At 41.3% G+C, this 12,505-nt stretch overlaps 1 protein-coding gene across 1 annotated transcript in view; it reads right to left on the reverse strand.

Moving 5' to 3' along the window:
- The window catches only part of col9a1b (collagen, type IX, alpha 1b), a 149,970-nt gene that overhangs the window by 78,599 nt on the left and 58,866 nt on the right, over positions 1 to 12,505 (reverse strand). The window contains exons 16-21 of the mRNA XM_043681717.1: positions 11,289 to 11,342; positions 10,523 to 10,576; positions 9,699 to 9,752; positions 9,554 to 9,607; positions 5,368 to 5,412; positions 3,616 to 3,669 (exon numbers count right to left, since the gene is read on the reverse strand). Coding sequence (XP_043537652.1) covers positions 3,616 to 3,669; positions 5,368 to 5,412; positions 9,554 to 9,607; positions 9,699 to 9,752; positions 10,523 to 10,576; positions 11,289 to 11,342 — 315 coding nt within the window. The remainder of the gene's footprint in view (positions 1 to 3,615; positions 3,670 to 5,367; positions 5,413 to 9,553; positions 9,608 to 9,698; positions 9,753 to 10,522; positions 10,577 to 11,288; positions 11,343 to 12,505) is intronic.

Genomic DNA, 12,505 nt, shown 5'->3' on the forward strand with positions numbered 1-12,505 from the left:
TTCCCACAAAGCCGCCTATCTGTGCCCCGAACTATCGAGTCCCCCATTACTACTGCTCTGCTCTTCTTCACCCTTCCCTTCTGAGTAACGGGGACAGGCTCCGTGCCAGAGACCTGAGCCCCGTTACTTACCCCTGGTAAGTCATCCCCCCCACAAGTATCCAAAACGGTATACTTGTTCTTGAGGGGAACGGCCGCAGGGGGTCCCTGCACTGGTTGCTTCCTCCCCCCAGTCCCCACTGTCACCCATCTATCTGCCATCTTTGGAGTTACTACTTCCCTATAACTCTGATCTATGACCCCCTCTGCTTCCGAATGATCCGAAGTTCATCCAACACTACCTGACCCTGCACCTATCTTTGTATTACCTTCAAACCTAGCCAGAATGCCTTCAGTTCATTCATCTAGATCACTAATGTATAAAGTGAAAAGTTGAGGTCCCAACACTAACTCTTATAGAACACCACTAGTCACCAGCTGCCATCCCCACTCTTTCTTCTGTCAAACAGCTAAGCTTCTATCCATACTAGTAGCTTGCCACTACACTCACCTCTATCTCCAACCCTCATGAATTTTTGGCATGTTACTCTTGTCTTCTACCATGAAGACTGATGCAAAGTACTTCTTCGGTTCCTCTGCCATTTCTTTTTCCCCATTACTACTTCTCCATCGTCATTCTCCAGCAGCCCAATGTCCACTTTTGCCTCTATTTTGCCCTTTATGTATCTAAAGAAACTCTTGCAATCTTGTTTTATACTACTGGTTAGCTTACCCTCATATTTAACCTTCTCCCTCCTTATTTCTTTTTTAGTTGTTCTCTGTTGACCTTGGTAGGCTTTCCAATCCTCTGGCTTCCCACTGCCCTTTGCTGCATTCTATGCTCTCTTTTGCTGTCTCTGACTTCCCTTATCAGCCATGATTGCCTTGTCCTCCCTTTAGTATGTATCTTTTTCCTCAGAATGAATTTTTTCTTTGTCTTCTGAATTACTCCCAGAAACTCCTGCCAATGCTGTTCCACTGTCTTTTCTGCTCGGCTCCTCTCCAAGTCAATTCCGGTCAGCTACTCCCTCATACCTCTGTGATTGCCTTTCTTCAACTGTCATACCATTACATCTGATTCTAGCTTCTACCTCTGCAATTGCAGAGTAGATTCTATCATATTATGGTCACTGCATCCTAACAGTTCCTTCACCTTAAGCTCCCTTCTCAAGTCTTCCTCATTGCACAACACTAAATCCAGAATTGCCTCTTCGCTTGTGTGCTCCACCACAACCTGCTCCAAAGAGCCATCTCGTAGACATTCCACAAATTCCTTTTCTTACAGTCCACTACTAACCTGATTTTCTTAGTCCACCTGCAGTTTGAAATTCCCATGATCACTGTAATCTTGCCTTTCTTACATGCCTTATCTATCTCCTGGTATATCTTGTGTCTGACGACTGATTGGAGGCCTGCACATAACTCCCATTATGGTTTTTTAACCTTTGCAGTTTCTCAATTTTACCCATACAAATTCTATATCATCTGACCCTACATTGTTTCTTGCTATTGATTTAATTTCATTTCTTATGAACAAGGCAACCCCACCCATTCTGCCCACCTGCTTGTCTTTTCCATAGGAAGTATCTCTTTGGATATTTAACCCCTAGTCCTAATCCTCTTGCAGCCACGTTTTTGTGATGCCCACCTGCCAATTTCAATCTGTGCCACAAGCTCATTAACGTTATTTTGTATACTACATGCATTTAAATATAACATCTTCAGTCCTGTATTTACCATCCCTCTTCTCATAGTCATCCCCTTATCCAATGTACTTGAAGTTTGATTCCTAACCCCTTCCAAACACTGTCCTATTTTGTGTTCTGGAGACCTTAATAACCTCCCCTGAGTTCTCCTTTCTTTTCATTCTTTTTCATGCAATTGAATCCACTCCCACAGATGTTAACCTGCTGCTTTGTTTCCCTTAGACATTATACTTGGAGTTCTATCCTCCCCCATTTTCCTTTACACGTCAAAATCCTGTTGACCACCCATTGGTCCCAGCTTGGTTCAGGTGTAGACCATTCCAACAGTATGGGTCCCTCCTGTTTCAATACTGATCCCTTCCGTTTCAATATTGATGCCAGTACCCCATGAAATGGAACCCCTCTTTCCCACATCATTTTTGTAGCCATTTAAAAGGCATCTGGATGGGTACATGAATAGGAACCATTGAGGGGATATGGGCCATAAGACCATAAGACCATAAGAAATAGAAGTGGAAGGAAGGCCATTTGGCCCATCGAGTAAATATGCTGGCCTTATGCTGGCAAATGATCAAGTTAAAATATCTGGACAGCATGGATGAGTTGGACAGAATAGTCTGTTTCCATGCTGTACAATTCAATGACTGCAGTTTGTGACTTGAAAAAAGCAGTTCCTTTGTTCCCCTCTTTTGTTTCTCTTTTTGCTCTTTATGTGATGTTCCTAGCTCCTCTTGGAGAATGGTGTTCAAGCTAGCAGGTGCAGCCTAGTTTCTCATCCAAATTATCCCCATCATGTGTGGGTCTCCAAGAGTAAAGTAATTTAACTTTGTGGAGGATCACAGTTTAACTCATTGTCTATACACAGGCAAAGGAACCAAGCAAGATTTCCCCCTCAATCAAATGACAGTTCAAATCGCTGAACGCTAGACTGACTTCCAGAAGGATACTGTGGTCTAATGGGAGTGGGGTTGCATTCAGCCAGTCCTCTATTAAGTTGGTCACTAAACGAAGGACTTTATATCAAACCGTCATAAAGCTCTGTTTAGACCAAAATATATGTATTGCATACAATTCTGGTCAACAGTTTCCTAGAAGGAACACTGCCTAAACACCACAGCTATTTAGCATGATAAATTACGTAACCTGCACAACTGTGGGAGGAAACTGGAGCACCCAGCAGATATGGGGAGAATGTACAGACTCCACAGTGGCCTGAGGCTGGAATCGAAGCCAGGATCCTGGTGCTATGAGGAAGCAGTACTGAGCCATCATCCTGTCCCACTTACAGTATACAGCAATTTTTTGTCCAATCCTAGTTGACTGGAGAGGTGAAGATGGGTCACCATCCTGAGCATTTTGTTACAACTGAGCAATTTGCTACTACTGTACATGGGGCTGTGATCAGTCAATTACATTGGTGCAAGCCTGGAGTTACATTTAAATGAAGCGAGATAAGCCGATGTCGGAACTAGCTGGCTTCTAAGGACAATCCGACTGCTTTATTATCACCTTTATGGGTAGCAAATCTTTCATTTCCATATACAGCAAACTGATTTCAGATTCTTAAACTGTCATAGTGGGAATTGAACTTATTTGACATTGTCTGATAAATGATCAATCTTTATCAGCATTGAATCGATGGAAAGTTCAGAAGAGTTTATAATTAAGTTAGTCAACCTTATGAACATCACACCTCTCTATTGGTGATAGGATGTTCTTATATCATGCTGATAGCATATTTTTCTCTGATCATTTTCTGTGTATTTTTGTGGGTCTGTGGTCCAGAGTTCAGTTTTTATAAAAAGAACAGAATAAACTTCACAGATCATGTAATGGTCCCATTCATTCATACAAGTTCAAAATAAACTTACAGGTTTACCAGGAGATCCCATAGTGCCATTCAATCCAGCTGGACCTCGATCACCCTGTTTGCAAATAAGTAAAGCAAAGATTAAATGGGAAGGAAAAAGCATTGATTGCAATCTCTATATTAAAGATCTAAAATACTTCATTTTCAAGGATACCAACAATCTGGAAAACTGAAACCATTAGCTTTCTAGTTTGGCATTTTTCTAATTAATTTGAAGTCAAATGTACATTTGGTCCACTGACCTTTTTCTATTTTTATTATTTGTTTGACAGAAACTTAATAAGGAAATCTAAAAAGACCACCTGGACACAAGTGGATCCTTCCACAGAATAAACTGAAGGGACTTGGGAAGTCTAGTTCAAGACTTTGTTAAGGTTAACATACAGGATCAGTTGGCAATTAGGAAGGCAACTATTAACTTTCATTTCAAGAGAGGTGGAATATAAGAGATGTTCTGCTGAGGCTGTATAAGGCTCTGATCAGATTCAATTGGAAGATTATGAGTAGTTATGGGCGGCATTTCTAAGGAAACCTGTACTGGCATCGGACGGGGTCCAGAGAAGGTTTACAAGAATGATCCAAAGGATGAAGGGCTAGTATTATAAGCAGCAGTTGAGGACTCCAGGTCTGTACTCAACAGCATTTAGAAGGTTGAGGGGGATCTCTTTGAAACTTACAGAACACTGACAGACCTGGATGAGTACACATGGAGAAGATGTTTCCACTTGTAACAGAAACTAGGACCCAAGTACATAGACTCAGAGTGAAGGAATGACCTTTTGAACTGAGATGAGGAGGAATTTCTTCAGCCACAGAGTGATAATCTGTGGAACTCATTGCTGTCGAACAATCATTTCTTCCAGCATTTATTCTTTAAGCTTCAAATTTAATCCATATCAAATCTTTGCTGAATTTTCAATAGTTTAGGTTGTTTTGAAATGATTTGCATGTAGTCTGGAATTTCATACTGTAATGAAGGCATGAATATAGAATAACAGCCAATAACTTCAGGAGGGGCAAAATACCCAACCTTAAATCACACAGGGGTCCACCTTTACAATAGGAAATGTTCAAAATAAATCTTTGAAAATGGCTAAATGATGAGAATGGAGAATTAGAGAATTTAACCTTAATTTCCTGGCCAAGATTTAATTTGCTGTTTCGAAATTGTCTTCGACTATTCTCTCAGCCGCTAATTTAGCTAAAATTAATTATCCAGAATCAATAGATTTCAAATGCTTTAATCTATGTACCACTTTGGTGGAACAAAAATACACATGCTATACAGCAGTCCAATGCATCCAGTTTTGCTTGTCACTATAATTTTGCTTGTCAAAATCCATGAGAGGAATGGCACAGTCTGCAATGAGACATCAGTGAGATGCCATCTGGTCCCAAGCTGGACAATATCAGTTCAAGTTCTCCAAGTTCAGTCAGTCCATCTTCTTTGTGGCCAGCCCAAGAAATGCTGAAAATTCAATCTGTGTTGTTGGGAGCAAGAGCCGGTGATTCAGAGTAAAGTCTGCCAAGCCTGGGTATTATATGGAACCAAAATGTCCCTTGAACTTTCTCACTGATTACCAGATTCAGTGGCTTAGGTTTCAGAGAAGGATCATTTGAAGAAGTTTTGTCCAGAGACCTCATTCTGGGGACCACTGTCTGAACTTTATTTAATAAAATGGGGCAGATTGTTTATTGACAATTAAAACTGTTTGGGCTCACAAGAATAGTTCAAAATACAATCACTTCATACCTTCGCTCCCATTGCACCCTGAAGCCCTGGAGAACCAGGCAAACCCTGAAATTTAAAGACAGAGTCAACAATTAAAAAAGGTTTTCTTCCCTAAGCATCAAAAGATGTGTCAATTCAACCTACTTTGTTTACCGCAATGCATCTTGTAAATAGTACACACTAGTGCCACTTTGTAATACTATTTCAGGGAATGAATACTTAAAGTGGTGGAATGGTACCCATCAGGCTGCTTTGTCCAGAGTGAAGTTAAGTTGTCAGAGCTGCACTTACCCAACCAAGAGGATTCAGAGCAATAAACTCCATTACTGGTCAACAGTCATGCCAAAAAGAACAATACGAAAATAAGTCACCATTTCTACCTGGTCTACCTGTGGTTTCAATGGCATAATCCCAATTCATGATCCCTCACTCCAATCCTAGAACTGCATCCTCAACTCCAGGTGATAATCAGCTCATGCGCACATAGAGCATGACTTATTTAGAAACCAGTCAGTAAATCTATCTTCAGTTACACCTCAATGATCATCTCAAAGGGCAATGAAATTCTAAACCCCTCTTCTTTCTTATCAGACTCTTTCAACTCACTCCCTTCCACTCTTTCATCTTCATCTCTGCTAGACATTTGGGGATTGTGTTGTCTCTAAATCTGTTGTCACTGTAAAAATACTCAAAATCCATGAGAGGAATGGCACAGTCCTGTGATTCCTGAGATTCTGTTCTCCCCAATATCTCCAGTCCCTCCTTGACCCTAGCTCCAGTCTGACAACAGTCCAGAACTCCTTTCATGTTACCAAGCATATCACTTTTCCAAGGCTTCTGCCCTTGACCAGTTTCCAACCATTGAAATCCCTCTCCTCAGCTGGAATGCATAAAAACATAACCAGAACTTATCTACCAGACCCTCTTACACACGAAACCACCATAATTACACAATCCTTGACCCTCAGTTCTTTTTCACTACTTGTCCACTTCCTCTTCGCTATCACACTCTTGATAGCAAAAGGATACCCAGCATTCACTTTTTAAATCCCTACAGCTTGCAATACATTCAATCAGTAACACTGAGACTACCCTAATCAGAGACATTACTGGCAGATTGTGTGTTTGTCACTGAGCCTCTTTATCTTTCCTCAATCTCTGCTTGTTTTCAATGCTAGCTGTCAATCACTTGAACATCCTCCATCACTGCTGCTTCATGTTCTAATTCCATTCCCACCACAGCTAAATACTTCCCCTCCCAATGTTCACATGCACATTATTTGAGTTCCTCACTCACCACTTCTTAGCACATCTGTATGATGCCCTTTGCCAACAGCACCTAAATAATTTGCCCACAATATCCTTTTTTACGTTGCCATCATCTTTAATGTTATGCTGTGACGTTTGATTCTCCACTGTTGTCAAGATGTGGATAAGCCAGAGGTATTGCAATGTCAAAATGTCAGGATGAAAGCCAACAGGTTCAGCTTGACCAGAAACTCAGCATTTATCCACTGATTCTGCTGAATAGTAGAGCATATTTGAAAGATCAAATGGCCTACCTCTGCTTCTATTTTCTATGTTTCAGTGTTGACTGTCCAAAATGATTTTGGGGGGAAATGGTGCAGTAGAACACTGATAGAGTTGAAATCCAGGAGTACCAATTAATGCCCTGGTGATATGGTTCAAATGGGTTCGGAATGGTGGATCGTGGCCATGAAACTATCAATGATTGTCATAAAACCCCATCCGATTCACAAAAGTCCTTTAGGCAAGGAAATCTGCCACTCTTAATTGGTCTGACCAACATGCGACTCTAGATCCACAATAACGTGATTGATTCTTAAAAAGACTGAACAAACCACTCAGTTCAAAATATTAAGGAGTGGACACAAAATGCTAGTATCACCAGTGATGCCCATATCGCATAAGAATAAATTTTAAAGAATAGAGCTCAATGACACATGGCTTGTTATCTTCCCAGTCCAACATCTGATCCAACTTCATATCATCCTGTGAAATATCCCAGATTTCCATCCCAACGTTTATGCCTTTATCCTGTTATGAATGAAAGCCTGAGGTATCTTTGCCATTAGACAATTGAATTTCCTTAATTCTTTCTTGCTTTTGCCCTAAGAAGATACCACCTGTTCCACACAAAATCAATTCACCATAGATTCCCATGCCTAACTTGTTATCTCTGAGCAAATAATCCTCATTCTCTTCCATATCTCTCCTTGCACTAACAAATTTCAGTTTCCCCCTCCAGCCCTACACCCATGAAGCCTTTGCCCATTCTCTCCTCTTTCCACTCTACCACTGATGAGAGAATCTCACCTATCTGTTCTTCATACACTTCAACTCCTTTACTCCATCGCACTTCCTTCATGTCCCTCTTCATCAGCCATCTCCACTCATTTTCCACTTGATGCCTGCTTGAGTTTGATTGCTACCTATTGTGAAGGCATCTTGGTTTTTAGTACATATGTGAGCTGCAGTCTAACCAAAGTGCTCCAAACAAGGAGAGAAACTGTCACAACTCCAATTGTTCGGGCAGAATAATGATTCCCTACAAATCCACTCTGAAATCTAGAGTTACAGAGTCATAGAGATGTACAAGCACAGAAACAGACCCTTTGTTCATGCTGACCAGATTTCCCAACTAAATCAAGCACTTGGCCCATATCCCTCTAAACCCTTTCTGTTCATATGCTCATTGAGATGTATTTTAAATGATGCAATTGTACCAGCCTGTGGCAGCTCATTCCATTCACGTACCACCCTCTGCGTGAAAAGGTTGCGCCTTAGGTCCCTTTTATATCTTTCCCCTCTCACCCTAAACTTATGCCCTCAAGTTCTGGACTCCCCCACCCCACGGAAAAGACTTTGTTTATGCATCCTATCCATGCGCATCATGATTTTATAAACCTCTATGAGGTCACCCCTCAGCCTTCAACACTCCAGGGAAAACAGCACTAGTCTATTCAGCCTCTCCCTATAGCTCAAATTATCCAACCATGGCAACTTCCTTGAAAGGGTTCAGAAAAGATTTACAAGTTTCACAATCCTTCCAATAGGAAAGAGACCAGAATTGCACACAATATTCCAAAAGTGGCCTAACTAACGTCCTGTACAAGCGCAATATGACCTCCCAACTCCTATACTCAATACTCTGACCAATAAGTGAAAGCATACCAAACGCCTTCTTCACTATCCTATCTTCCTGCAACTCAACTTTCAAGGAGCTATGAACCTGCACTCCAAGGTTTCTTGGTTCAGCATTCCCTCGGACTTTCCTATTAAGTGTACAAGTCCTGCTAAGACTTGCTTTCCCAAAATGCAGCACCTCGCATTTATCTAAACTAAACTCCATCTGCCACTCCTCAGCCCACTGGCCCACCTGATCGAGATCTTTTGTAATCTGAGGTAACCTTTTTTGCTGTCCACTACATCTCCAATTTTGGTGTCATCTGCAAACTTACTAACTATACCTCCTACGTTCATATCCAAACCATTTATATAAATGATGAGAAGTAGTGGACCCAGCACTGATCCTGTGGCACTCCACTGGTCACAGGCCTCCAGATCAGGGAAAAACAACCCTCAATCACTACCATCTGTCATCTACCTTTCAGCCAGTTCTGTATCCAAATGGCTAGTTCTCCCTGTATTCCATGAAATCTAACCTTGCTAACCAGTCTCCCATGGGGAACCTTGTCAAATGTCTTTACTGAAGTCCATATAGATCACATCTACCACTCTGCCCTCATCAATCCTCTTTGTTACTTCCTCAAAAAACTCAATCAAGTTTGTAAGACATGATTTCCCATGCACAAAGCCATGTTGACTATCCCTAATCAGTCCTTGCCTTTCTAAATACATGTAAATCTTGTCCCTCAGGATTCCCTCCAACAACTTGCCCACCACTGACATTAGGCTCACCAGTTTATAGTTTCCTGGTTTGTCCTTATCACCTTTCTTAAATAATGGTACCACGTTAGTCAACCTCCAGTTTTCTGGGACCCTTACCTGTGACTATCAATGACACAAATATCTCAGCAAGAGGCCCAGCAATCACTTCCCTAGCTTCCCACAGAGACTAGGGTACACCTGATCAGGTCCTGGGGATTTATCCACCTTTATGCATTTCAAGACATCCAGCGGTTCTAGCAGTTTATGTTAAGTCACGTGTAGAAGTTACACTTACAGGCAAACCTCGAGGTCCGGCTTCACCTGGAGCTCCTGGTTTACCAGCTTCACCCTACGAAGAAAGTAAAGAAGGAATTTGTAAAACTCAAGTCGAAGAATGAGGCAAAACATTTCTGAAAGAATTTGGAAGGTTTCAATCTTACCTTTGATCCAGGCATCCCAGGTATACCATCCCGTGCATCAACACCTGGTAATCCCTTGTACAGAAAACACAAGGCTCTTCAGGAGCAGCAGCGCAGTGAATTCAACTGATTATGCAAATGAGCTCTACATTGTGTACAGGTGACAAGGAAGCACCAAATTGACAAGAAAATAAATGCAACATTCAGTCATTATCTGGGAAGGCAGAGACAATGTTCATACCTCGGGGTTGGGATAATTTTAGTAAAATATTTTTTCTATTTCTTCATTTTGTGGGATGTGGGCATCGCTGGCTGGCCAGCATTTATTGCCCAACCCTAATCACGGTCAAATCATTAACTTAAAAATAAAATAGTGTTAATGCTTGAAATCTGAAATAAAACAATAAATGCAGGAGAAACTCAGCACATCTGGACCATCTGCGGAGACCGAAAAGCAGAGTTAACGTTCCAAATCAAATGGACTTTTCTACAGAGTTCTGAAGAGGAGTCACGATAGAGTTGAAACCTTGATTTTATTTCTCTCTCCACAGATGCAGCCATACCTACTAAGTTTCTCTAGCACTTTCTGTTTTGATTTCAAAACATTAGTACATCTCTTCCCTTTAGAGATTTGTTCTCCCTTGGTTACCATACCCTTTCTAGATGTTTTTCTTTATTTCAAATTTCAAAGTTTCTCCTGTTTTTCCAAACTCACAGTTGCATTTTAATATAATGGATATCCAAGATTGACTTTTCAGACATAAGCTGATAGCAGTTAAATAAAGTAAGAGCTAAACTGGTATCTTCTGGTAAATAAATAAGAAAACTGATGAAGAAACACTCACTGGTTCTCCTTTTGATCCTGGAGACCCTGTAATTCCCCTGGGACCAGGGCGACCCTGCAGTTTAAATAAGAAAGACAGATCAGGTCAGTTTTATGAGTTGCACACAGATTCACACAATGGAAGTGTACATCAGAGGAGAGGGCATCAGGAGGCTGTAGAACATTTCCCATTGACAGCAGGCTATGTTGACCTCTGTACTGGATCTTCCAGTAGATGCTCCAATGATACAAAGCCCATTGTAAAAGCCAAACCACAAGACAAATTGGATACCAATATGTAGGCTGATGAGTTAGCTTAAGAAAAAAATGAATAAGGCTCAGGAATGCATTCTTATTTTGTGTCTACACATCACAGAGAGGTAGAGCTCTAAAGAAGCTGTTCAACCCATAATGCCTGTACTGGAGCTTTAAAGAAGCTCTTCAATTAGTTCCATCACATGCATTTTTCCCATGACTCTGAAAATTTCTTTCATTAAATATTTATCCAAGACCCATTAGAAAATTATTGATTCTGCTTCTTTCAGTAAGTTTCTGCAGTTCATCATAACTCTGTGTATTGTTTTCCTCTTGTGGTCACTGGTTTTTCCCAGTTATAAAACAAAGCTTTTACTTAAGTCCATCACAGTTACTAAATGAAAATGTGATGATCTAAAATGAATGAGAATCTTTTATTTGAGGTGATTCATCTAAAATGAATGAGAATCTTTTATTTGAGGTGAAAAGTACGCACACATGAGAAAAATAATGAATAACATAATGTGACTTACACGATCACCTTTAGGGCCAGGCTCACCCAGAGGGCCTTGAGGGCCGACATCTCCCTGAAAAGGAATAGACAATTGTCACACACCTTTCACAAACTATTAAATAGTCATTATGTGGACTGCAACTTTGCTGCACGCATTACCCTAACAAAATGTCATGCTATGACACAATACTGCTATGCATCTAACTGAAAACTGCAACACGTTTTAAAATCTCAAATAAGACAAAGCCATTTAGTGACCACTGATGTACAATCTTAATGAACAAATGCTCTAGTATCATCAAGTAACACTCTGGATCAGGAGTACAGCATCTTTGAAGTATTCTAAATTATTAACATGAAATGACTCAGCAAACCCAAACTTTTCACTTCAAACACTTAACTCTTTAATATATTTGATACATCAACCATATCTCAATATAATAGCTACAAGAGTAGGTCAGCAGCTAAGAATCATGTTGTGAAGAATCACTTGCTGATTCCCCAAAACCTAGTAAGAGACAAAAAAAAAACTGCAGATGTTGGAATCCAAGGTAGACAAGCAGGAGGCAAGAACACAGCAAGCCAAGCAGCATCAGGTGGTGCAGAAGTCAATATTTCAAGTATAAGCATTCTTCAGGACTGGGGGTGAGTGTAAGGAGAGCTGCAGATAAAGGAGGGGTCAGGGAGGGTTTTGGTTGGGGAGATGGGCAGGTAGTCAGGTAGAGAGAGGTGAACACAGTAGAGGGAATGACCTAGTTGGTTGATGGGAGGAATGAATTTGGTTGGTAGCTGGAAGACGGGGACAGTCAGGAGGAAGGGGAAATGAGGAAACTGTTGAAGTCCACATTGATGCCCTGGGGTTGAAGTGTTCCGAGGCAGAAGATGAGGCGTTCTTCCTCCAGGCTGTTTGGACCCCACCACCAGGGCTATATTTCCCTCCCCACCCCTTTCCACCTTCCGCAAAGACCGTTCCCTCCATGACTACCTGGTCAGGTCCACCACCCTTTATAACCCACCCTCCTATCCTGGCACTTTCCCCTGCCACCGCAGGAACTGTAAAACCTGCATCCACACCTCCTCCCTCACCTCTATCCAAGGCCCTAAAGGAGCCTTCCACATCCATCAAAGTTTTACTTGCACATCCACTAATATCATTTATTGCACCAGTTGCTTCCGATGCAGTCTCCTCTACATTAGGGAGACTGGACGCCTCCTAGCAGAGCGCTTTAGGGAACA

Source organism: Chiloscyllium plagiosum, chromosome 3, assembly GCF_004010195.1.
Source record: "Chiloscyllium plagiosum isolate BGI_BamShark_2017 chromosome 3, ASM401019v2, whole genome shotgun sequence".
Lineage (NCBI taxonomy): Eukaryota > Metazoa > Chordata > Chondrichthyes > Orectolobiformes > Hemiscylliidae > Chiloscyllium > Chiloscyllium plagiosum.